The sequence below is a fragment of the Aythya marila genome (assembly GCF_965140915.1).
Source record: "Aythya marila genome assembly, chromosome: 18".
NCBI classification, from domain to species: Eukaryota; Metazoa; Chordata; class Aves; order Anseriformes; family Anatidae; genus Aythya; species Aythya marila.
In genome coordinates, this window is record NC_139059.1 from 8651192 (window position 1) to 8676624 (window position 25433).

The 25433-nt window shown below is 50.7% G+C and overlaps 2 protein-coding genes across 2 annotated transcripts; one reads left to right on the forward strand and one right to left on the reverse strand.

Annotated features, from left to right (window-relative positions):
* Nucleotides 1–2676: 2676 nt before the first annotated feature.
* On the reverse strand, nucleotides 2677–6531 carry GALR2 (galanin receptor 2; the record flags this gene model as incomplete). The annotated part of the gene is made up of 3 exons (XM_082774606.1): nucleotides 2677–2826; nucleotides 4461–5145; nucleotides 6191–6531. 3 exons carry the CDS (start codon nucleotides 6529–6531, stop codon nucleotides 2677–2679), a joined length of 1176 nt encoding a protein of 391 aa, XP_082630732.1.
* A 3607-nt stretch (nucleotides 6532–10138) lies between these two features.
* Nucleotides 10139–24880, forward strand: SRP68 (signal recognition particle 68). The gene is made up of 16 exons (XM_082775105.1): nucleotides 10139–10298; nucleotides 12457–12523; nucleotides 13129–13242; nucleotides 14226–14421; nucleotides 15199–15281; nucleotides 15524–15633; nucleotides 15998–16080; nucleotides 16321–16461; nucleotides 19811–19909; nucleotides 20224–20288; nucleotides 20581–20740; nucleotides 21444–21538; nucleotides 21786–21915; nucleotides 22349–22424; nucleotides 23263–23315; nucleotides 23776–24880. The coding sequence occupies exons 1-16, from the start codon at nucleotides 10178–10180 to the stop codon at nucleotides 24001–24003; spliced, it is 1821 nt and encodes a 606-aa protein (XP_082631231.1). The 5' UTR covers nucleotides 10139–10177; the 3' UTR covers nucleotides 24004–24880.
* The last annotated feature ends 553 nt before the right edge of the window (nucleotides 24881–25433 follow it).

Here is a 25433-nt window from a genome sequence, read left to right on the forward strand (position 1 = left end):
CACGGAGCTGTTTTCCAGGTAACTCTTGGCCTTTCTGAACCCCTGACCTCCTCCTGAGCCTAGACCTGAGCGTGGCCTGAAGCACTCAGGTATTTTAGAGGTGTTAGAAAACACCTGGAGTAAAAACAACAACAAACCACCACCTTTGACAGGCCCGTCCAGCCCAAATCTGGTCCCCTCAGGGGGTCAAAGCTTGACCTCACCTGCCTGGCTGTGTTTCGGGGGTCTGGTGGCTGCTCAGCACCAACCTGAGAGCCCTCTGATCTCAAATGCTTGGGGAAATCAGGCTTCAGTGCCAGTTGTTTTTCCTCTGCCAGCTCCGAGAGCCTCTCGGAGGCTTGGCAGGCCCTGGGAGGAGCATTTTGGAGCTCAAGCAGCGCGCTGCTGGCTCGCATTACGTGCGGTGTCGGCCGTGCTGGATACACACACTGACACTGAGCAGAAGGAGCTGGATTCCGTCTCTTTGGACCTGTTTCTGCTGCAGCAGTGATCTGATCTGGACTTCTTTCTCCAGGAGAGCGGCTGGAATTCGTTGATGCGCTCAGGCCGAGGCTATAAAACACCCATTTTATTGCAGCTGGTTCCAGGGCAAGGCAGTTCACCTGGAAAGCTTGCAAGCAAAGCTAGGGGAAGGAAGAGAGGAGTTCTGCCTGTGGCCTTCCTGGAGCATCTGGGCTTCAGTGCAGGGGTGGGCATCGTCCCCGTGCTGATGCTCTGGGGCTGACCAAAGCCCACAGAAATGCGTGAGGGCCCTTAGGGTCTGGGATGGAGCCCCCAGCTGCTCTCTGGAGGCTCTGGGAAGGCCTTTGCATGGTCTACACTGGAAGAGGCTTTTCTGGGCTTTGCTGTCAGCCTGGAAAGCTGTTCCAGTCTGGGGTTGAAGAGAATCTGGGGCAGCTTAGCTCAGAGGAGGTGGAACGATGTCAGATGATGGGGTGTGCAATGTCCTGCTGCCTCCTGGTCTCTCGGTTAGCAGCACCAGACTCTGGCGGGGCTGCTGGATGCCCTGGGGATGCCCTGGCAGTGTTTGGGGGAACAAAAAGGGGATGAGAGGCTGCTGAGGGCCCAGCTTGGCAGTGGCTGTGCAGCAGGGAGGAGGCGTTGTGCACCGGGGAGGTGCTGCCTGCTGCTGCTCCTGGCTGCACAGCCCTAAGCGCGAGCCCAGCGCCCTTTCTTCCCCCGAGCTAAGGGGAAAGCAGAGCCACCCGCTTCCCCTCTCCTAAACCCAGGCAGCCTCCTGGCCCCGGCTCGAGCCCCTCCTGCACCTCCTGCCTCTCCCCTGCGCGGGGAAGGAGCGTGGGGAGGTGGAGGTGGAGGTGGACGGGCTCCCAGCCCGGCTTGGAGGCAGGAGCAGGGGGGGGAGCGCTCGCCCCTCCGGGCTGCCTCGAGGATTCAAGGCAGGGCCAAACGTTGCACTTTTGGCTTTTTATGGTAAGGAATGTCTGCGCAACACGTTAATTAAGAGCAATCATGCCAGCTCCAGCCCAGGCTGTTGGCAGAGGCGAGGGCTGCCCTGTGCCGCTGGTGCTGACACCCCCCTACCCCATTGCTTTCTCGGAGGCTCGTGCCGGTTTTAATGCCCTTCCCTTTCCCTCTCTGCACCCCCAGGTCCTGCTCCTGCAGCCAGTGCCTCCCCTGGCAGCCTTAGGCAAATTTCTGCTTTCTGGTATTTGGGGTTTGGGGGCTGGAGACCCATTTCTCTCTCTTTTTTTGGTTTTGTTTTTGCTGCAGGGGGGCAGGTTGGAGGGATGTGGTAAGGTCTGGGGCTGCTACCGGCTCTCCCAGCCTCCCCTGTGCCTGGCTGGTGCTTTGGGGCAACAAAAGGTGTTTGTCACAAACCCAGCAGGGACAGGAACCTGGAACGGGGTCCCTGCAGGCTCCCTGCAGGTGCTGACGAAGTTTTTTAAAAAATCCTTGAACATTGGTGTTAAAACTGTGCTCTGGAAAGCTCCCACTAACCTGGGGTTTCGGCTGAACGCTCCTTGTCTCCTTGAACACCCCTGGACTTGGTGGAAGCTGAATTCAGCTTATTTATTTCCCTCTCCCAGCGGAATCTGCTTTTATTCACCTTTAACCTTCACATTTTATTAGACTTCAAGGTGCTGAGGCTCAGCATCTTGCATCTCCTCCTCCTCCTGTGCTCGGGGCAGCCCAGCTCCCCACAGGGAGCTCTCCCCACGCGGAGCTCTCCCCTCTGTCCAGCTCGTGCCGTGTTTAAGGTGCTGGGGAGGGGCTGCTGTGTTTTGTCCCACCCTGTAAGGGGCGTAACGATGCTGCAGCCGGCTCATTTCCACCTCCCTGTGAGTGTTGGGGTTTGTTCTCTGGAGCAGTCACAGAGGTGGCAGGGATGTGCTGTGCTCCGCGTGCTGCTCCCTCCTCCTGCTGCCCCAGTGGGACAAGCTGGGGGGCAGGGAGTCACTGCAGTCAGTTTTGGGGTGTCTGTGCTGAATGGACGTGCTGGAAGGCTCTGCAAAGCGCTCCCCTTGCTCACAAAATCGCTTCTTGTTACGCTGAGGAATCGCTTGCCCTTTCTTTGCAGCTTTTCTCTCATCTCCACGTCCACACACGTGCCGAGCCCGTGGTCGGTGCGGCATCGCAGCGCTGCTCGCTCGGCTCTCCAGCTGAAGGAGGGTCCTGAACGGAGCAGCCCAGCTCTGCCTGGCTTTGGGGGTGGCTTCACCCCATAACCACTTCGCTTCCTTCTTCTTTTGCCCTCTCCTGTTGCTTGTGCTTGGGAAGACACCTTGGGAAGGGGAAGGACGCGTGGCTGTTGTGCTTAGCAAGATGCCGGGGCTGGGTGACTCCTGGCCTTTCTGGGGACTTCCCCTGGGGTAAGGGGGCAGCAGGACGGCGTCCTGTCCCCACTGCCATTGGGGAGCGGGGTTGGGGGGTGAGGATTGCTCCCCGTGGCCGAGGTCAGGAGCAGAGGGCGAGGCTTTCAGCCGTGTTTGCGCGCCTGATGCAATATTTTCCCAGGCTGGGAAGGGTCCAGCAGGGGAGGTAAATACTGCGAGAAGTAATGGGGCTGTTTATACAATCCCTCTCCGTGCCTCACGCCCTGAGCGGGCCCAGACTAAATACAACGGTCAGCGAGGGGAGGCGGCGGCCGATTTATGGCTCGCTGCGCGGGGACAGGAAGCTCTGCTTATCCTAACGCCCGGCAGGGGAAAGAGAAGGGTTTGACAGCAGAAAGCTCGCCGGGAGGGAAGGCCACGCGCTGGAGGGGGGTGGAAGCAGCGGCGTGCCAAGGGGGCTGCGCCCAACACGGCTCCGGGAGCGGAGCTGCGGGGTCCCGGCCCTAAAACCCTCCTGCAGGGCATCCCGCTGCCGCGGGTGATGGTGGCTGGCAGGGAGCTGAGCTCTCAGGGAGCTGATTTTGTGGGTGTCTGTGCTGTGGGGCAGCCCCGGGAAGCTGCAGGGATGCTGGGCACAGCCGGGCCCGTTCCCACACGGCTTCCCCACCTCCTCCAGCAGGGCTCTGGGGCAGGGTTTTTCAGAAGAGCTAGCGGGTCCCGTTCCCCTGACGCTCTTCTTCTTTCAGAAAAGTGACGGGCTTTTAAATCAAGCCCTCGGCTGCTGGCTGCGGCAGGGTCCAGCTGCTCTCGGAGCCTTTTCAGCGCTAAGAGCACGGGCGTGAGCCACGTCGGCCTCTCGTGCGTGGGTACGGCGGCGAGGAGGGCACCCGGAGCCGCTCCTCTTGCTGCCACCTCCTGCGCCCCGTGGGTGTGCTCGGGGCCCACCCGTGCCCCTCGGTTCCCCTCGCAGCCCCTGCAGCACCCCTCTCCTCTGATGGGCGAGCCAAACCGAAGCTGAGTGAGTCGTGGCGGCATCCCTGCCCCGTTCACGCCAAGCAGGAGGGAAGTGAAAGAGGTAAATGGACCCCCCCGGGGAGGTGCTGAGCCCTGCCCAGGCTCTCTGCCCCCCTAATATCCCACCTGGCTTCCCCCCGCACCCTGACCTCTCCAGGGAGGCCCCATGGGGCTGTGGCCACGCTCCTGGGTGACCTCCGGGTGCTCTGCAGAGCCTCGCACGCACCAAAGCAGGAGCCAAAGGCTGCTGTGGTCGGGGGGATCGGAGCTCTAGCAAGGGGCCGGGCGCAGACACACCAGGGTGTCAGCCTGCCCCGGGCAGAGGAGCAGGGATCGAGGACAAGAACCGATTTGGGGTTTTGATCTCTGCTCTCAGCGTGTCGGGTGGGAACGAGTCCTGCGCTTGGCTCCTCAGGCGCTCGCTTGGCTGAGCCCTCAGAAAGCAGCAGTGTTCCAGCAGTTCTACACCGGGCAGCGTTCGAAGGGAAAAAAGGCTAAAACTTGACGCAATTAACCCCAAACCGTGGTCCGTCCCCAAACCTGTGACGGCGAGCGGCTCCGCTAGGTGACGTTGAAGGTGACGAAGGAGCCGCCCGCTCCCTGCTGCTGCCCCCCTGCCCCATCCTCCTCCCCCCAGGACCCCTCCGGGACCTGGCAGCGCGCGGAGCAGCGTCGGGGCGGGCCGTGGGGCAGCTCGCTGAGCTCTGCCTCCAGCGTGCTCGCCGTGTGGGTGGCTGGGGCCGCGTGCACCTTGTTGGCCGCCCTCTTCCGCAGGAGGCAGCTGAAGATCTTCTTGAAACCCTTGCGGAAGTGCTTGGAGACCAGGGCGTAGACGATGGGGTTGACGCAGGAGTTGGCGTAGGAGACGAGGTGCGAGAGGACGCGGAGCACGTAGGTGGCGTGGTTCAGGGGGAAGTACCCGAACCAGACGCAGAGGATGAGCAGGTGGTGGGGCAGCCAGCAGAGGCAGAAGAGGACGGCGACGATGACGATCATCCTGGTGACCTTCCTCTTGGCCGCCTTGGACTCCGAGGCGTCCTGGAGGGGGTCCACGGACCTCCAGAGGTAGCGGATGGTGCGCATGTAGGTGAGGCCCAGGATCAGCACCGGGACGAGGTAGCTGAAGACGAAGGTGCAGAGGTCCATGGCCTTGCGGCGGGCGGCGTCCCAGATGGGATGGCAGACGGTGAGGTTGGCCAGCTGGAACTGCTGGTAGTAGCTGAGGTAGGGGCCCGAGAAGACGAGGGAGAGCCCCCAGATGAGGCAGATGGCCGTCAGGGCGTTGCGGGGCGTCCGCAGCTCCCGCGAGTGCAGGGGGTAGCGGATGGCCAAATACCTGCGTGGGAAGGGGAGGGGGCGTGGAAGAAGGCTGCAAGTGCTGGGTTTCGGCTGGTCGGGGCCATCGGTCCCACAAGGAGTTCCCCGCCCGCTCTGGGGGTCTGTGCAGCACAGCGGGGTGAGGAACAGCCCCGTCCCACCCCATTCTCTGCTCTGGGGTCGGGCAGGGCTGGCCCCACCCCGTCCCTCTCCCCAGCCCAGCAGCCCCACGCCTGATCCGGCTCCAGTGAGGGTGGCAGCAGGGATCCGAAGGCAGAAGCAAACCCCCAGGACCCCCACACACCACATGCCTCACGCTGGCACATGCAAAAGCAATCACCGCCCCACAATCGGGTCTGCAATTAGCTGGGTCCTTAATTACGCCCAGGTCTAGGAGCTCTGGCAAGCTCCCACTCCCTCCTCCGGGACGCAGGGGGCTCCCTGGGGGCTCGCTGCACACCCAGCAGAGCAGCCCCCGATCCTTTCACGCTCGCTGTCAGCGGCTGGGAGCCCTCGCAGGGGCTGAGGTTCCCTTTGCGCGGAGCTTCCCTGCTGCAACCCGGCTGGGGAGGTCACCGCAGCGAGGGACACCACGGGGACAGAAATCGGCTTTTTGCTACTGAAAGGGGAAGGTGAGAAAAAGCAGCGGCCAAGCTGACACGTCCCCGTGTTTTCCCTTTCTTGATGTTTTGTTTTTGGGTTTTTTTTTTTGCTTTGGAGGGCAGCTGCTCTCTCCAAGAGCCCCGGTAAGAGCCAGGGCTGCGCAGGGACAGAGCTTGGTTTCTCTCTGGTTTTCCATCCCCTCTCCAACTGCCAGAGCCTGCCTAAACCCTGGTCCTGCAGCTTTGGGGTCTGAAACCCCGGTAAGAGCCAGGGGCTCCCCGCTCAACCTTCTCCCGTCCTGCTTCAGGTCCTCAGTGCTCCCATCTCCTCGCACCCATGAGCTGGGAAATGCTCCTGGACCCCCTGCCAGCCCCCAGAGGCGCTCAATCCCTCCCCGGGGCTGTCTGTCCCCTCTCCTGCTGGGGTGGCTTCGCGGAGGAGCCCCCCATCCCCTTCCCTACCTGTCGAGGGAGACGGTGGCCAGGGTGAAGCTGCTGGCGTACATGGTGAGGTAGATGAAGAAGTGGACGGCCTTGCACAGGAAGGGCCCGAAGACCCAGCCCTCCAGCGTGTAGATGGTGGCTTGGAAGGGGACGCAGAAGAGGATGAAGCAGAGGTCGGCCACCCCCAGGTTGAGGATGAAGAGGTTGGTGGTGTTGTTCACCTGCCCGTTGCGCAGCAGCACCGCCAGCACCAGGCAGTTGCCCACGGTGCCCACGAGGAAGATGAGGAGGTAGGCCAGCGGGAGCAGCACCGCCTCGGGCTGCCAGCCCTCCTCGGAGCCCGGCGCCGACCCGTTCATGGCCAGGAAAAAGGAAAAAGGGGTGCCCGGGGAAGGGGGTGCAGGGAAAGCGCAGCGGGACGTGCAGGGTAACGCAGCGGGATGCACGGGGAGCACGCGGGAGGTGCCAGGGGGATGCACGGGGATGGTGCAAGGGGAAGGGGAGAGCTTTGCCTCCTCCGGGTCGCTCGGGAGCCCGCAGCTGCTCCGTGCTGCTCCGTGCTCTGTGCTCTCCCTGCTGCTGAAGAGGAGGAGGAGGAGAAGCAGGAGGAGGGCTACGGGGCGGTGGCGGCTCCTGCCCAGCCCCTCGCTGGCTGTTTTAGTGGAATGAGCACTGAAATCTGTCGTGTGTGTGTGTGTGTCCCCCCCTCCCAGCACTGCCTCCTGCCCTGGGTAGGCAGGGGGAGCGGGATTTAGCGGGGTAGAAATCGCTCCAGGGTGCGGCGACCCCCTGGGAAAGGGCTGGGGGAGATGGGGGTGAGCACCCCAACGGGAGGGCAGTGAGGTGGCCGGGTGCTTTCCCTTCCTTCTTCACCCCACAGTGGCACGAGAGCTGGCTGTTTGGGGAGCTGCCTGCCTAAAGCAGAGGGGTTTAGGAACGGGGGTCCTCAGGCTGCGAACTTGTCAATTGTCCAGCACAAAAAGCCCTGCACAAGAGCGCTGCAGGGATGAGTAAAGGTTTGCAGGAGAATCTCTTTTTTTCTCCCCTACAGTGTGGGGGATCGGGTTAATTCACTGCAGCCAGAACAAATCTTTTTAATGTCTCTGTTCTTTTCTTGCCTGTGAAATTGCTGGGTTTGTTGCTTCAGAGTGTTCACAAGTGGACGTCTCGGTTTGCTCGGTGCAAGCAGCTCTCTGAGGACGCTTCACCTGGCCCCCAGGCTGCACTGCGTCGTTCCTGTGGAGGGAGATATTTCATGCATCAATTAATCTGATAATTAGCCCACTGCACAGCTTCTCCATCACCTTTATGGACGTTCAGATCTCGCACTGCGAGGCCAGGGGATGCTCACAGCCCCGAGGCATCGCTGCACAGCACACGGAGCCCGTGTCAAGCTCGGGCCCCCAAAACTCGTGAGCAGCCCCACCAAACAGCCGAGCTGCGTGGGGAAATGAGTTCACCGCCTAGCTCAGCCTTTGGTGCGAGGGGATGCCCTGCTCCAGGTGCTAGCAGGCAGGGCAAGCAGGCGATTAGGAGCAGCTCAGAGGAAATCCAGCTGTCCTGCAGGGCACAGCGGGTGCTGATGCGCAGCAGTGCAGCTCTGCCTCCCTCCCGCAGCCCCAGACTGGCCATAAACCCTCGGGGAGTCGATCCTGCCCCGGGTGAGGGCTGTGCTGCCTCCTCAGCCATGTGGTGGAGGCTGTGTGGATGGCTCATGGGGACAGCCTGGCCCCAGGGCACTGCCACCCTGCTGGGAGTGCCCTAAAAACCCCACAGCAGGGCACTGGCATTTGTTTTTATCAACCCTGATGGTGCGTCTGTGTACCTAGGCACCTGTGGTCAGCTCAGGGGAAGGTCAGGTCTCTGCTCACGCCACAGAGATTAAGGGAAAACACCCAGTTTCTTCCCAAACCTTCCCAAGCTTTGGTGCAGCTCACAACCTGCAGCCTCGTATGCAAAAACCATTAACCAGTTTAACAAAGAATCATAAAAATCATAACGAGATGAACAAGATTCCCTCATCGAGAAACTTCAGGAGAAATTCTTCCCCTGCCCTGAGCTGTAGGGGCGTTATTTGGGCTGTCAGTGGCAGACCAGGTCCCTGGCCTCTGAGGGTGGCCAAAACCAGGAGCAACAGGCACGCTGCGGTGCTGCCAACACAGAGAACCTGCAGGCTGCAGCTCAATGCACCGTGCCAGCTTTGTGATGTCCTCCTCTTCCTCTGGAGGAGGAGGAGAGCCAGGTCTGCAGCAGGAATCCATGCACAGAGACAGTTTCATCCTCGCTCTTATGTACAGATGCCAGAGGAGCAGCAAAGGCAAAGCTTCAAGCCAGCACACAAGGAAAGCAGCGTGGCAGAACTGTGCCCGTGTTAAACGTGGTCCATTTGGCTATTGGAGCAGTTCCCTTGGTGTGCGTTGTGTGTGTGTTTGTGCCGGGGCTTTTCAACACGAGTGCTGCAGTGCCAACCTTACCCATGTCTCTCTGAGCCACCGCAGATGTGAGAGAAGTCGTTTGTAAAATGTTTCTATTGATACACGTCTGCTTGGATCGAGCGTTGTCCTGAAACGGTTTGGTTTAGGTAGGGAATGGATCACAGGGAGATGTGGTAAAAACCAAGAGCAGCCAGAAACGGCTTAAGAGATTTGCAAGGGAAAGCTTCAGATTGAGGATTTGGTTTTGTTCTTTCCTCGTTGAGCTTTAGTGTCCAAAAGAGGGAATGAGAGCTTTGAAATCAGAAATAAGAGGTCAGAGCTGAGCCCAGGGGAGGGCAGATATTTCTGCTAGTTCTGTTGTTGCAGCAGAGCCTTAGGCTGGAAGGGAGATCTGCGGGAGCGGCTTGTAAGGCTCAGTGGTAATGGCTTTGTCTGCAGAGGTGTTTAGGGCAGCAGGAATTTGGAAAGCAGTTGGTGTTTGGTCCTGAAGAGGTATCCTTAAGCTTGCTTCAAATACCCAAAGCCCTTGGGGAAGAGGACCTGATCTGAACTGGGGTTCATACCTTTAACTGGCTGCAGGGAAGTGCTGCTGGGTTTGGGTGTGTTTGAGGTTTCTAAATAACAGAGGGTCTCTCCTTTTACCAGATGCACGATCAGACAGAGTAAAGGTGTTCCCTACACGTTCTGGGGCTGGAGATGGGAAATTTTGATTAGTGCTTGGCCTGGGGGAGTCTAAACCCACTTCCCTCAAGTGCCACCCAGACCACGATGTTCAAAGGTGGCTGAGGACCTCGAACATGTCCCCAGGCTGTGGTAAGGGAAGGAGAGGCTGCCCTGGATTGATGCAGTGCAGGTTTGAGTGGAAGAGTCCCCAGAAAGGAGACACAGAGGATGGCACTGCCCCATGGGGCTGGTCCCGCAGGAGCCCTACAAGCATGTGGGGGGCTTTGGGGGCTGTGAGAATGCCCTGGGAGCCCAGGACTATGGCCAGGCTGGTAGCTACAGCCCTGTCCGTGGTCCTTCCTTGGGATGTTCTGATTAATGAAGGGCACTGATGGTTAATGAGGGGCATTAGTGAAGGAACCATCGCAGCCAGCTGCTCCCTGGCCCTTGACCCTTTGGTTTGTTTGCTGGGCTGGTGGAGCCAGACACCTCGGGGCAGCTCCTCGGGACCCCAAACCACCCTCAGCAGGACAGGGCTCCCTGAAGCTCCGGGGGCAGAGCAGGGCCCCCCTTTTCTTAAGCTCCCACCACGGGGGGAGCCTCAGGAGGGCAGCCAAGGGGTCTGAGGGGGGACACGGGGTGGGCGCTGAGGCAGAGGCACCGTGGCCACGCCGATAACAACGATGGCAGCCCAGCGTGTGGGGCAGCGCCTGAGGAGTCCAGACTTGTAAACTGGGTGCTCACAGCAGCGTTTACACAACCCTAGGAGCTTCAACCTTTGCTTGGGGTCGCCCTAAACCCCTTAAATCCTCCCTCACCCCAAACCCGCCTCAGCGCGTCCCCCCCCCTCCCCGGCCCCCTCCTCCCGGCCCATGATGCCGCGCGGCGGCGGCGGCCCGCGCACAAGATGGCGGCGGAGCGGCAGGGCGGCCGCGGCGGGGCGGGAGGCGGCGCTGAGGAGAACAAGGAGAACGAGAGGCCGCCGGGGGGCCGGGCCGGCAGCCTCGGGGACAGCTTGGGGCTGGAGAGCATCCTGCGGGGACAAGAGAGGGGATGGGGGTGACGGGGGGGAGGACGGGGGATGGGGGACGTGGCAGGCCCGGCCCCGTGAGGTGGAGGTTGGGGGGGTGGGGGGGAGGTGAGGGGAGGCCTGAGGGGAGCTGGGGAGGGGAAGGGAGGGCTTCGAGGAGCTGGAGGGGAAGAAGGGGTGAAGGGGATGGTGAGGAAGGGGTAAAAGGAACGGGAGGGAGAGGCTGGAAGGGAGGAGAGGCTGAGGGGAGCCGGGGGGAAAGGCTGGGGGAGCTGGGGGGAGGCTGAGGGGAGCTGGGGGGAAGGAGGGAAGGGAGCTGGGAAGGAGGAAGGAGCAGAGAGAAGGGGTTGCTGTGCAGCTGGGGCTGGCCCCGAAGCCCCCCCACCGGCCCTGGCAGGGTTTGGTGAGAGGAAGAGGGGCAGAAAGCTTCGCCTTCCTGAGCCTTGTCCTGTGCTCCAGCTGTGGCTCTGTGCCTGCCTTTGCAGCCTCTTCCCAGCCACGTGGCAGTCGGCGAGGTAGAAGTCTGTGTGCTTTGGGAGGAGGCAGGCGGTAGGCTTTGGGGGTAACGTTAATCATTGAAGTGGGTGATAGTGGGTAAAATAAGTCTGGCAGGTGTGCTGGATGGCAGGCTGGCTTCTCCAGATTTAGCGCTTCCGAAGGCTGATGTGGCACATCAAGCTCTGGGCTTCCACGTGAGGCTGCTTCAGCTGCACAGCTGTGCTAGGGCAGGGTTTTACCTGCTGGGGGAGAGGTTTCACTTCGCATCCAAGCGAAACAAGGCTGCAGTCTGGAGCTTAGCATGTGGCAGGTGTCGCGAGGTTAGAAACTAGAGTAAGTGTCAGCTCTGGTAACTGCCCTGGTAGTGTTAGGAGTGATACCGAAGACAGCAAAAATGTGAATAAAGTAGAGGATATGACTTCAGCAAGTAACTGCACAGGCTGAAAATAACAAGGTAGGCAGCAGAGATGAGGAGTGTATGCCCTGAGCCACGTTCAGGCATTACAGTTTGCCTTGTTTCACTAACGCAGCCTAATTAATGTAATAGTTATTGGTGTAGGTTCTCAACGCTTAAATTAAGGAGACTTTCTTCAGGTGTAATTACAAGAAAACAGAGAGGCCTGCCCTTTAAACTTGAGAAGTTTGGTGGCCTCTTATTCTCCAGCTGCACTAACAGTATTGGTTTGATGGGCTCATTGTACAGTCTGGTGTGGGTTGCTACTTTTGTTTTAAAGGCTTATTGATAACGCTTAAAAGAGAATGTCTTTGGTGTACATAAGTACTGCACGGAGATTTCTTGCTTATGATAGTGCTCGTCTTTCCCAAAATGAAAACTTTGCCATGTAAACTCAATGAATAACATTTGTGAACTTTAGTAGAATACAGCGTGATTGTGTGTGGTAGGGCAGGTGGGTGAAGTACAAGATGCACGGAAATCAGTAAATGCACTAAAAATTGCACAGATTTGATGGAAGCCACGAAATAAATGTTGCTGTAGGAAATCACAGGCCAGTGCTTTCTGTCATGGAGCGTCTGTTACGGTTACGTGCAGCCAAATTAGAAGCGTGCTGGAAAACTTGAGTAGAAAATAATCCCCCTGAGTACTTCAGATAAGCTCGTTTTCATGAGATCCTAGTATCAGGAAGCAGTTTGTCCGTGGAAGGCTGTGTGGGGAAGGTAGCAGGGATTCTGCTCGGCGTAGTACGGCGCTTGCCTCCTCTTCTGAGAGCTGGGACGTGTACGGGCAGGAGGGCTGCTCGCTGCGCTCCGCTTGTGTCAGCGGAACTGTGTCACGGCGCTGGCTGTGGGGGTGGTGCTGATTTTAGCCCAGATACTTCTGCCCGTACGGCTTTTTATTCAGAAATGAGCTCTGCTGGCATTAGGGCTCACTGGCTAAGAGAGGGGATGCTTGTGGTATGCCGTAGTCTTGTCTTTGACAGTCACAAAAGCTCTGAAATGAGCTATGGAGGTAGGATTTCTTTTAACCCCGTCAGTTCTTCCAGCTGTGGGTCTTTAGGAGGCTTTTGGGCACCCCTCACCAATGTCTCTTCAAGGAGTACTCACTTAATGGGACCTGTAGAGTTCCCTTTGTTATTTTGGGGTAGAGTGGTGAGCTGACAACACGCTGTACTGCCAGTCTGCCTTAACACAAATCCCAGTCCTTCAGATCGTGAAGGAATCACAGCAGCAGCACGGTTTGCGTCATGGAGACTTCCAGAGGTACAGGTCAGTAAGCTGCAGGATGGCGTGGGGTTGGTCTCACACAGCTCGTGCCACTCGGCTTACCTGATTAATTAGCACAAGCACATTTAAAACGTAAACCCACTGTAGTAGTCATCAAAAATGATCTGCCAGGTAAATACCCCTTCATGGTTTGCTTCGTGTGAAATGATGTGCATGATTTTTTCCTCATTAAATGTAATGTGCTGTGACTATTCTATTGAGGAGGGCACAAACTGCCTCTTCTTTTTCTGTTGCCCCTTAAGAGCTTGTTAACACCTCACTGATGAGCACTGTGCTCTTCCAAAACTGAATTTTCAAGGAACGTACATAAAGTAATCAATAAGGAGAGCATTGTTCTGATTTTTCAAGATCAAGAATTACTCTGTGTCTTCTTCCCTCTCTTTTATTCTGTTTGTTAACTGCTGGTTTACAGCTAATTTCTGAAGAACCTCTCTATGCATGTCATCCAGAGAGCTCTTAGCTGTAGAAACATTGCCTGTCACAGCCCTGAGTGATGCTTTTTTTTCTTCCTGATTGGAGAGATCAGCAAACAGAAACAAAGCTGTCCTGTGGCCAAACTGACCATCCTTTCCTTTTCTTTTCCATAGGGGTTATTGCTCCCGTAGGCTACGGCGGCTCCGAAAAACTCTCAACTTCAAGATGGGAAACAGGCACAAGTTCACTGGGAAGAAGGTGACTGAAGAGATTCTCTCAGACAACAGGTACGGAATGGAACAGGATGGAATCGGGCGTGCTGTGCGTTAGGGAGTAGCTGTTCTCATTTCAGGCATTTATTTTCGTGTGGGTGAGGTAGAAAATTGTTCTGTGCAGTATCTGCAGACGTTGCTCTTCAGAAATGTGCGTTGTTGATGTTAATAAAAGATCAAAGTTCAGGCTGCTGTGCAGGGAGCAGAAACGCTGCTCAGATACTGCTTTATCTTGTGAATAAAGGGGAGAAGAAAAGAAGGAGCAGCGACAGCCAGTTCCTGTTCTCCCTTGTAGTCATTGAAATGGGTTGGTTCCTTTCATAATCAGTAAAGATCATTTAGGTCTTAAAGAGGAAGCACTTATTCAGAAGTGTTGCAAGGTGGCCACGTGCGTGTGCTGTAGCCAGCAAGGATGTGATTGGAGATAGAATCTCTTCCCTCTGAACAAAAACATTGGCTTGCCAGTTTTACATAGACCTCCAAAATCTGGCAGAATACTCGGCTGATGTGTGCAGAATAGCCAGGGTCTTGGGCTCATTTCCTAGCATTTAGAAACATTTAAATTGTCTGCTGTCTTTTTTTTTTGTTTTTCTCATAGGGGAAAGAAAACAAGATGCTGTCTTCACCTGTGTTAAGAAGCCAGATGCATTACAGCATCAATTGTAGGGAGCGTAGATGTGTTTACCCACAGTGAACCAGTTTGAAAAGCAACTTAAAATCAGAGAGACCTCTTTTTTTAATAGCTTTTTTGGTGCTATAGCATTATTAGCAAATTCTCTTCCTTATTTGAGTAATTGCACTTCAATAAAGTGAAATAAAATGTAAGAGTTAAGAGTAGCACAACTTCACATTCTCTTAAAGTTAAGAAATAAAAGCATATACCTCTTAATAACCAAGCTGAAGTTTCATTACCAAACTTTGCAGATTGCTCGACAAAGAACTGTTAGCACTTGCTTGAGCCACCACCACTTTGTCACTAATCTTCCTCTGCCCCGCAGGTATTTGCTGCTGATACTGATGGATGCGGAGAGAGCCTGGAGTTACGCCATGCAGCTCAAGCAGGAGGCGAACACGGAGCCTCGCAAACGGTTTCACTTGCTGTCCCGCCTGCGCAAGGCCGTGAAGCACGCCGAGGAGCTGGAGAGGCTGTGTGAAAGTAACCGAGTAGATGCCAAAACAAAGCTGGAGGCCCAGGTAACCTCTGATACTTCAGTCTTGCTTTACAGCAAAAGCTGAAGAAAACTTCAGGGTTTTAGGTGAAGGGATTGTTCTGATCTAGCACTAGATGATCAAAACTTGCTTCTTTTTGAATTGGCTAATGGCTCTCTATCTAGCTTGGATTCGCTGTTAATGCAGCTGCTAGGATTGCAAAAATAAGTGACACCAGCCAAGCTGAGGATCAAGTTGTGTAAGTGTATCAAGTGTATCTTTAATTTAAAAAGCAGTACGTTTAACAGAAGTAAAAAGAATTGGGAAGAAGTAAGATGATGCAACACAGCCTAAGAAACTGTACTTACCTTTAGAGTTGTTTAATATACTGAAGTAGCCATCTAGAACACAAGTCTTGTGGCTCTGGTTCCTGGAACACAGAAAGTAACTGTGTTGTGACACCACCAGACTGTGAATAAGGGCTGCAGTGGTACTCGGCTAAAATTGTCATTTTGTGGTTTAGTGTTGGGAAAAAAAATGTCTTGTGACATGAGTGGGCCGTTTCGACTGCATGACAAGCAAGAACTGTGTTTGCTTCCACATCCTTAGAAATGTAGAAATGTCGGTTTAAAAAAAAAGGAAAAGGTTTCTTAGGTAGTAACGTGTAATCCAAATGGATTTTTTTCTGTGGGAAGACCAAACAAGAAGGGCAAGGCATAATCACTCACTCTACACGTCACAGCAGCCTTCGTGCCAAAAGTTGTACAAACTGGGCTGTCAGTCTCGGGAAAATTAGCTTGATTATCCCTGTGTTGTCTGCAGGCCTACATGGCTTACCTCACGGGAATGCTTCGTTTTGAACACCAGGAGTGGAAGGCGGCAATGGAAGCTTTCAACAAATGCAAGTGAGTTTTCTCACTTCTCCGAGTTTCCTCACTTCTCCTCACTTCTCACTTTGCTTCGTTTAGTAAATGGTTTGGAGGTCAGTCTACTAGGTGTATGTGTGCACAACAGCTGTGAGCTGTTTAGCTAACTGCACTTAACTGAGAGGTACTGCTGAAGAAGTAGCATTCTCCAGATTATGGGCATAAACTCTTTAAAATAGCATCTCACAAAATACAGTGTTAATATATATTCTTTCCTGTAGGACCATATACGAGAAACTGGCCAACGCTTTCACAGAAGAGCAAGCTGTGCTGTATAATCAGCGCGTGGAAGAGATTTCTCCCAACATTCGTTACTGTGCCTATAATATTGGTAAGGAAAGGGGGGTGTTTAATGGCCAGCAGAAAGCAAGGTTTGCTCCTGAGAAATAAATGTTGACTCAGTGTTTAAATACTGATCTAAGCGACACAGGAGAGAGTCCTTGATGTTGTGGGTAAATACTGTGTTCCGTGTCAGTTTAGCTGTGGAGAAATATATTAATTCTGCAACACTGCATTTTTTTGTATAAAAAGACAAAATACTTGTTTGCAGTTGTGTGTGAAGTCAGAATGAAATTGTATATTTATCCTCTTCACCAACAAATGTCCACTATAAATTCAATAGATTTTATAGTTTTCCTGTATTGAAGTGATTTCTGAATTCAGATGGAAATAGATTGATTTGTTAATTCCCTCAGGTGACCAGTCTGCTATGAATGAGTTGATGCAGATGAGACTGAGGTCTGGTGGCACTGAAGGTCTTCTTGCAGAAAAACTGGAGGTAACTTACCGAATGTTTTGACTTGAACCATGCAAATATCACGTTTTGAGCATAAATCTTGCTGTAGTACACCATTTCAGAAGCAGTGTGTATGAGAAGAGCTTAATTGAGCCCAAGCTCTATAGGAAGCCACACATTTAAAGAAAAGAAACAAACAAAGACAAACAAATCTTTGATTTCAAAGTAATCAATTGTGAATTCTTTAAGGTTGGGATTGTAACTTCAGTCCATTTTTCACAGGCACTGATTACCCAAACTCGAGCAAAGCAGGCAGCCACGATGAGTGAGGTGGAGTGGAGAGGAAGAACTGTGCCAGTGAAGATTGATAAAGTGAGGATCTTCTTGCTGGGGCTGGCCGACAACGAGGCTGCTATTGTTCAGGTAACTCAGAAGCCATCTCCGATGTCTGTTTTAATTGTCCTCTTTATTTCATTGTGCAAGTTAAAAGTTTGGTGCCTGGGCTAAAAGCTTTTAAATCCCTTCTCAAACTTGTGGTCAGAAAGCTAAAATTAAAAATGGGAGTATTGTAACGCAAAGCTTCAGTGGCAGCCGGGGCTAGCTCGTGTGGTGTCCTTGGTGGTGGTTTGGGAGAGCAGTTCTACAAAGCCAGCGAGTGTTACTGCTCTTCTGAATGCTTCATCCTGCCTGGAAGTGTTGTCCTTCAGTAGCAGAGCGATAGCCGTTACTGTTTGTAAATCACTTGGAAGTGAAGGTTACAGTTTAAAGAGTAACTACTTCTGAATTACTGTTCTACATTATCTTGATGAAATGCTCAAACTTAAGAGCAACCAGAATTAAAAAACCTGTAAGGATCACTCTTTTTCAGCAATGAAAAGCAGTTTTGCCAAGTGAAGCAGCTGCTCTGAGGCTTAGAATGTTTTCTTGTTGACACATGCAAATCTTCAAAAGTAAGAAAATGCTAAATGTCAGGAGGTAAACTCAAATGTACTGGTTCTGAAACACCTCCAGTGGCACACGCTGTGCATGCCTTTAGTGTTGCAGCCAAGAGTTCCCTTCGGGGATTTTTCCTTGCATACAGTGTCCAGGTGCTGTATTCTTCTGAATTCTGCATACAGCATCCTTTAAAAGGTAGTAAAAGGATCTTTAGAAACGATTGTTGCCGCTAAATATGGGCTTTTTGCATCAACAAAGAACTGTTTAGCACTAGGAGAAAAATGAGGATAAATACCTTTTTAAGTGATAAAATGAAAATTCTACAAAGGTGTAAGGCAAGTGGGCAAAAGTATTAAGTTAGTATTAAGATAGTATTAAGAAGACGGCCTAATAGGGTAAATGAGGTATGGCTGGGTAGGAAACATTAGTGTTAACTACTCTTAGCAGAATATTATGAACAGCATGTTGCTGAGTTTTTATTTCATTTTTGTTTTGTTTTGTTCGTTTTTGGTTTTAGAAGGTAGTACATTGATACGGCCAGCAGGTGGAAGTGCAGTTCAGAGTTGAGTGTTCCCTCGTTCATTTTCTATCCTGCAAGGGTAGCAGATGGAGCTCTTCAGTTAAGTTACCCAATTTGTTCCCTAAAGCAGGGGCAGAACAGTGATCTGAAATGTCAAATCTTGCTTTGTGCTCCTTGGAACCTCTGACTAAACAGGAGCTGTGTGGTACCAGATCACAGCTAGTGGTGGTGAGAGCTGAGCACGCAGCAGCAGTGTTTACCCTCCTGGGGGGCTGAAACTTGGCTTTTTGCGAGCAGCTTTGCAGTTGGTGTCAGCTGTGATGGGCAGTCCAGCTTCAGCCTAAACACGTTGTGGTGATCCCTGGGATCTTTGGCACCTTTCAACTCGGTGAAGACTAGCAGAAACACTAACGTAACAGCAGTGGCCAGGGTAGAAACAAACACAAATGTGTGTTCTGAGTAAAGATAGAAATTCTCAGTACACTGCCTTGTTGCCTGCAATGTCTTAATGGTAACTGGAGAAACAAAACAAATAAGCCAAACTGAAATACGAATCCACGCTTTTGAAATATTTATGCCATCCCTTTTGTAGACTTGAATGCATTTCTTCAAGGGCTGCAGGACAAAGCAATAAAAGCGTGCTCCTAACTGCTGTTGCCTCAAGGATGCTGTGATCATCTTTAGTTACTAGGATTGTAGCAAGAATGGCTGGTAATAATTCAGAAATGATATATGAAGTTTTAAAATAAAGAAAAAACAGACACGAGCACTCCCAGACTTTCAAAACTGCGTTCTGTTGGACTGGTTCCCCTGATTCCTTTACTGTGCTGTTCTGTCAGAGCGCTTTAATCCCAAGCCACAGCACTGCCTCTCAGTTTTATGGCCTGGTATCTCACAAATCAGAACATAGGAGTATGTACACGCTCACGATCTGTTTAACCTTAGCTTCGAAAGGAAAGCCTTTGTTTCATTGCGTGGCCCAGCCCTTTCCCTGTTTGTGCTTGACTGATGATTTAGCTCCGTCTGTTTTCATTTTTGTGCGCGCAGTGAAATGGCCGTGCTCCGCAGGGTGAGGTTGAGAATGCTGCCAGACTTGTCTCTGGTTTTTCTCAGTAGTTAGTCCCACCTTAAAAATTCTTGCCGCAGAAATAAAAAAAAAAAAGGGAATCAAAAAAACACACGCCTTCATCTTAGGTCAAGATACCTGAGGCTTTGTGGGGGAGTAGACATAACATTCCTTCGTGGGTTTGCAAACCTGAAAAGAGGAAAGGCTTTGAATTGGTAGAGCTCAGCAGCTTTTCACAGAAGTTGTAGCTCCTAAAAGAGGAGGCTGTAGAGCTCTGCTGAAGGTAATAAAAGCAATTATGTTTTAGACTATTTCTTGTTTATTTGGAAAAAATACAAGTTAAAAAAAAAATCAGCAAATGTTCATCTTAGGCTGTTCTGTGGCATGGAACTGATATACCAGTGCTGACGTGCTTTGCTTTTACCAGATTAACCTCTCCTTTGATTGTTAAGGTTGGGATTTAGTTTCTGGGCAGTTTGCTCATACTGAATCAGTAAGAGTGATTTTGGGTGTATTGTTTAATTGGGTACCTGGTATGCAAGTCCATTACGCGAAGATCAGGCTTCAACTTGTTTTTGCTTTCCAAAGGTGTTTTACAATTTGGTTTTGGGGTGGAAAGACAAAAACTGCTTCACATTTTGACCAAACTTGTGGTGACAGCAGAAAGCTACTCAATTACTCCCGCTGCTGAGATACAGAATAATATTAAAAAAAAAATGCTTCAAACAAACTAATTATTGTCACCGAGAGCATTGCTGGAGTGGGAGTGTAGAAAAGATAGTCATCTACATGTGCTTACCACAAGAGAAAAGCTAAATCAGCATAACAAGAGCAGTCTGCATTGGTAGTTTGCCAGTTTGGTAATGCTCAGCTCTTCTTATGTTGCTGGGCATTTCCCACAGCGCAGTCCAGCCCCAGCGGTTCTCAGAGCAGTGCAGGCCCCATCCTGAACAGCAGGGGAGTTGCTGGGATGGCAGGAGCTGCAGGGATGAGGTGATCAGAGCTGCTTGTGCTGGTCCTCCAGTGCTGTAAAATATTGACCACATTCTCTGCACTTTTTTTTGGTCCCAATTTCTGTCAGTTTGCCCCCTGAACTATTTTGCAGACAGGTACAGATCAGAGTTCTAGCTACTCACAGATGCTCAAGTCATAATTTGGGAGAAACTTGGTGTAATCTCCTTGGACTCTTGCATTATGGGATACAAAATGTAAAATGTCTAACAGAAGTCTAAATTTTGCTTTGCTCTTAGGCAGAAAATGAGGAGACAAAGGAACGTTTGTTTGAATCTCTACTCAGTGAGTGTAGAGACGCCATTCAAGCTGTTCGGGAAGATCTGAAACCAGACCAGGTAAGCACCAAACATCAGTATTTCCACAAGGTAGTGTTTTTTTGGGGGACTTTCTGATACTGTCTAACTTGCTTAATGGCAAAAGTGACTTTTTGGATTTCTTTGATGAAATGCTGCAAACTAGTTTACCGCCTTTGATTTGATTCTCTTCAGAGTTGGTGAGGGTGAACAATAATGTAGAAGCCCTCATTCATTGCCCAAAAGTTTATTATAACCTCCCTGATTTACCTAAACTGTGAGTTGTTTCTGGTGTTTTCTTCTGCCAGAAGCCTCTTTAAGTGAATCATGGAGTATTTTGTCCCCATTTTCCACAGAAGCAGCGGGAACACTCTCTGGAAGGTGATTCCGGGAAGGTGTCCAACATCCAGTACTTACACAGGTAAGAGGCAAACATTGCGGCCTCTGCTAGTGTGAAGAAGTCATGCTCTTATGTCAAGGCTTTTTTTGTCTCGGAGCTCTCAGATCTCAAAGGGTGACTGTATGGATAAGGAGCTGATTCATGTGGCTTTCAAAGTATTTTACTTAAGACTTTGATGTTGACCTCTCAGTTTTTTTTTTTTTTTCCCTGCTGGTAATAGCTTGGACTTGGGGGAGGACTTGTTGCTTTTTCTCTCCGGAACTGAGTAATGTCTGAGTCGTTCTGACAGTCTGCTAATGGTGTATCTTTTCAGTTATTTGACTTACATCAAGTTGTCGACAGCCATCAAGCGCAACGAGAGCATGGCGAAGTCTCTGCAGAAGGCACTGCTGCAGCAGCAGCGATCAGAAGAGGATGGCAAGCGCACCGCGAGGCCTCAGGACCTGATCCGTCTGTATGATATCATTTTGCAGGTAATGCTAGGGAAAGCGGACCTAATTCATTTTACTGACTGGTGAACATTGTTAGAAAGAAAAAAACACAACACTGTATAAAATGGAGAAGTGCAAATGAACTGCCCATGAAATCTGAAGAGCAGCTTGGTACATCCAGTAACCTTGTTGGAGATGTTCAGCATCTGCATGGAATATGAAAAAAACACTGCCTTTAGTTGTGAGCAGAAAACGCTGCTAGAACGGGTTTGCTTGTTTTTACACTCCAATGCAGTTTTCCAGTAGTTTTTCAGACTATTTTATACAGCACCCGAGCAGCTGCCTTATTTTCTGCTGGCTAGAGAAAGTAGCAGCTGAAAAAACACCCTGTACTTGTGCTTCATAAGCAGTTTCTCAATTTCTCACATAAATTTTCAATTAACTGTGGGAGCCTGTGGCTGGAGCAGTTATGAATGGGAAAAGTAATGTCTTACGAAAGCATTACTCCCTGTGAAATTTGAGGAGTCTTTGCCCTAATTCCTGTTTGTGTCAGGAAATCTGTCCTGAGGGTGAACTTGCACAAGTTTCAGTGACTGTCCTTCACAAGGTTAGCGCATACTGATAATTAGAAAACTGGGAGCTATTTCCATGGGAGTGTAGTGTTACCTATTAGAAGGGGCAGCTTTTTGGATTCCAGAGGAAAATAGCACTTGCCTGAATTTGTTACTCTGACTCTTTTGCGCAGAACCTTGTGGAGCTGACGCAGCTTCCTGGCCTAGAAGAGGACAAGAACTTCCAAAAAGAGATTGGATTGAAGACGCTTGTGTACAAAGCTTACAGGTGACTGAGAAACAGCCAAATTTTCTTTAGCAGGCTTTGCATCTTCAAAGGTTATTGTCCCAAAGCTCTGAGCACTGTGCTGAACTTTGACACAGTTTCCTCTGCCCTTTTGTGAAGCGAAGAGCGAATGCTAAGGGGAAGCTGGTCAGACCTTCTTAATAATATCTCCTGTTATTAGTGATTTGAGCTGTAAAAGCCATGGATTACAAATATGGCCATATCAGGGATCCCCTGTTTAATGTTGCAGGTGTTTCTTCATTGCGCAGTCCTATGTCCTGGTAAAGAAGTGGAGTGAAGCTCTTGTTTTGTATGAAAGAGTGCTGAAATATGCTGGTGAAGTTCAGTCGGGAGCTGGAGCTTTTACAAACAGCTTGAAGGTAGGAACCCAATCCTGTGTGCAGAGAGAGGCTGAAGTTAACTAAAAAGCTCTTGCCCAGTATTTATTGTCCATTAGACACCAGGCCATTAAAATTCAAGGCTGGTCTTGAAGCATTAAGAAAAATACTTCTTGACGTGTTATACTAGAGACTGTCTGATGATGTGGAAATGTTTCAGCTGGCTGCCTGCTTTGGAAGTGAGGTGGCCTTGCTGCAAGATCTCCATGCCACTTTTCCTTGTTTTCTCACATCTCTGTTTTCTGTCATACGACTACTTTAGTGCCTGAAGGACTGTGCTGTAGCTTGTCCTCTCCTGGGAAGGCTTCTCAGCACTAGGACTTAATTTTTAGTTCTTTGTCAGATTTTACTTTTGCTCTAACTCTTAAACTCTGCCATATTTCAGGCTCTCATACAATTTTCTTTAATGCCCTAGGAGTTGCCTGATGTTCAGGATCTGATCACTCAAGTCAATGCAGAGAAATACTCCTTGCAAGCAGCAGCTATATTAGGTGAGCTCTACAATTAAACCGGAGTTCTAACTTTTCTTAAGTAATGCACTGCAGCTATTTAATTTATTTCTGAATTTCCAGATGTTTTTCCACATCAACTCTGACTTATGGAGGCTCTTAAACTTTTTCTTCTCCGTTTTAGCTTTTTCTAGCTATGTGTAATGCAGCTAGGCAGCTATTGGCCAGATACTTGGCATCGTGCTCCCTGCCTGTAGTTGCAAAAATGTTTTCTAAGGACGTGCACCTATTTTGGGAACTTGCACAGAACATTTTTAGTGTTTAATTTTCCTCCTGCAAACAAGTTGAATTCAGTGTGTACCACTTCTTTGGTAATAGCACTAGCTCCTAGTGGCCTCACTCGTTTTATATTTGCCTACCTGAACCCCTGAAAAAGGGAAGAGAGAGGTTGTTCTGATCATTGGCGGTGCTGACCAGGTTAGGGGAGCTTTAGGGAACTGGTTGAACTTTGTGATTTCTTCGGCTGCTGGTTTTGCTGTGCCTGCTGCTGGAGACCCAAGATATCTAAGGGATTGCCTTGATGTTGTTTTAACAGACAACACTTGGGTCTTCTCATCATCTTTGTTCTTAATATTTGTGCTGCTTTCAGCAGCTTCTCACAGCCATATGTTGGAGAAGCTCTCCATCACTGAAAAGCTGTAACTCAATGTGTGTGATTCTCTTTGGCTAGAAAGCGAGCTGCTTCTACTGAAAATATTCTTAAAAATCCCAAAAACTTGCTTTCATAGCTCAGCTTAATGGGTAGCTGATTCCTGAGACACTTGTGGCATTCACCAAGATCTAGTCTGTTTTTCTTACCACTTTTTCTTTAATTTTGCAGATGCAAATGATAATCATGAGACTGAGTCTCCATCTCAGGTCAAGGATGGCAAGGTAAGAGCTAAGAGCTTGGTTGTAGTGTAGAAGTGTTCTCAATGAATACTGCTTTTAACCTGTTACTTGAGTGTATCTTTCAACTTGAGAAATATCAGGTTAATTGGAATTTTTGTCATGACTCGCGTATTTGAGAGATTTTAGGAGGATTTATTCCTTCTGTGAGTCCTGAAAGTTGCTGGCAGGGCAGAGTTCCTTTGATAGGAACTAGGATGCTGTTTGCAGCTTCTAGTGTGGCATTTATTTCTTTTTTAAGCTTTCTTCCTGCATTTGGGAAGATCTGTGGATCCTGCAGTAAAGCTTTGACAGGACATCAATCCATTTTCATGGGACAAAGATTCCACACATGGGATTTCCATCTTCTGTCAGCGCGGTTCTGCTAGTTCTTCTTTGCTTGTTTGGTTTGTCAGCTGTGTTTTGACGCGTGTATAACTTTTGTTTCTGCATGGGTCTCTTTCAGCCCCTCTCGGAACGGTTTGAGACTTTCTGTCTGGATCCTTCTCTTGTCAGCAAGCAAGTCAGCCTCGTGCACTTCCCGCCGGGCTTCCAGCCCATTCCATGCAAACCCTTGTTCTTTGACCTGGCCCTTAACCATGTCGCTTTCCCACCTCTGGAAGACAAGGTGGAGCAAAAGGCCAAGAGTGGCCTCACGGGATATATCAAGGGCATCTTTGGATTCAAAAGTTAACCAGGACCCCTCTGAGGAACAGAGGTTTTATCCTGTATTGAAGGAAAAGCTCCAAGAGGTTCTAGGACATAAATATCTGCAACCGAAACCGACAGAGGGAGGTTTTACCATCTTCTTCCCTATTTTCTGTGTGTATGTCTGTGCACTTACATTCTCGCCCGGTGTATTAAAGACAAGCAATTTCTTTAGAAACACGTACTCTATAAATAGCTGAACATAATTTGGAGCACAGAGAAATTCCATTCCGCTTGGAGAAGTTTGGAGCGTGCTTTGTGACCAGTGGCCTCTTCGGGGCTGGTACACATTTACCTACCACGGACCAGGGCATAGACATAACTTGATTCCTCCCCTGCCCCATTATTTGACGCTAATTTGGTATTTTGTTTCAGAAATTTGGGTATGATGGGGAAACAGGCAAAATTAGATGCAGAACTGAAACAGCGAGGTGGGGGTGCACACGCAAAGGGTATGAAACAATAGCCGGGGGGCTGCTCCTTGCCTTTCAGCTCCCAGTCCCTGCTGAGAAGCATATGTAGTCATGTAAAGAGAAGTCTCTTTATTTTTTAAAGAAACTGACATTCAGAAATGACAAAACGGAGCCTCTTTCCTTATCAATAAGGATGGCAAATCCCTTACCAAATGCTGATGGTTACCCCAGGCGTGTTGGAGTATAACCTGAGTTTGTACTGTGGGCTGATGGGATCCTTCTTCATCGATACGTGTTTTGGTAAATACGTAGCGCAGCATAGAACATAATCCTACAAGGCTTTTCCTGGGAAACTAGCTTCGTGGGTGGCTTCTTGATCTTCTGGGAAGTTGGGGCTGTCACTGTTGATTTTGTCTCTGATCTAAATCTTGTCTTAAAAAAAAAAGATAATTTTTTTTCTGGAGTTCATTGCTTTTTCCTCATCCTATCCTTTCCTATCCAGGTTAGTGGATAAACCTGACATGAGAAATAAGCAACAGGGCACCAGTAGAGATGTTTCCCTGTCGTGCCAGGCACATTTTTGTAAGGCACCCACGTGAGGTGGTGACAGGCACTTAAGAAAGGCAGGTAATTCCATAATCGTGTTCATGAAGGAGGGGAAATAAAAACAGCACATGGGCAGAACTGTTCCTAATAAAGCGTTTGGAAGTTTCCACTGCTTCGTACTCAGTCTGTTGCTGGAAGCTGACACAGAGTCCTGCCTGCCTTACCTCTTCTGCGCTGGTTGTCCTGACCCTGTGTTGCTTCTCCATTTTTAGGCATTGGAGTTAATGGGGTGGGAACAGGAACAGGTTTAAGTGATTCGACTGATGTGGGGATTTTCCATGCAAGGTGCATGTCGGGAGAATGGGGGGGAAGTAACGATTCCCATCATTTTAGGATGAATGTTTGCTGCTTTGTTCCAAGTTGATCTGATTTGGGAGTTCTCAAAGCACAAAGCGAC

What these genes read in the sequence shown, in the direction of transcription:
- SRP68 (XM_082775105.1), top strand. Translation starts at nt 10,178, where the DNA reads ATGGCGGCGGAGCGGCAGGGCGGCCGCGGCGGGGCGGGAGGCGGCGCT. An exon ending in AAACAAAGCTGGAGGCCCAG is followed by an intron (nt 14,422 to 15,198) that starts GTAACCTCTGAT and finishes TGTTGTCTGCAG; the next exon opens with GCCTACATGGCTTACCTCAC. An exon ending in TTACTGTGCCTATAATATTG is followed by an intron (nt 15,634 to 15,997) that starts GTAAGGAAAGGG and finishes TAATTCCCTCAG; the next exon opens with GTGACCAGTCTGCTATGAAT.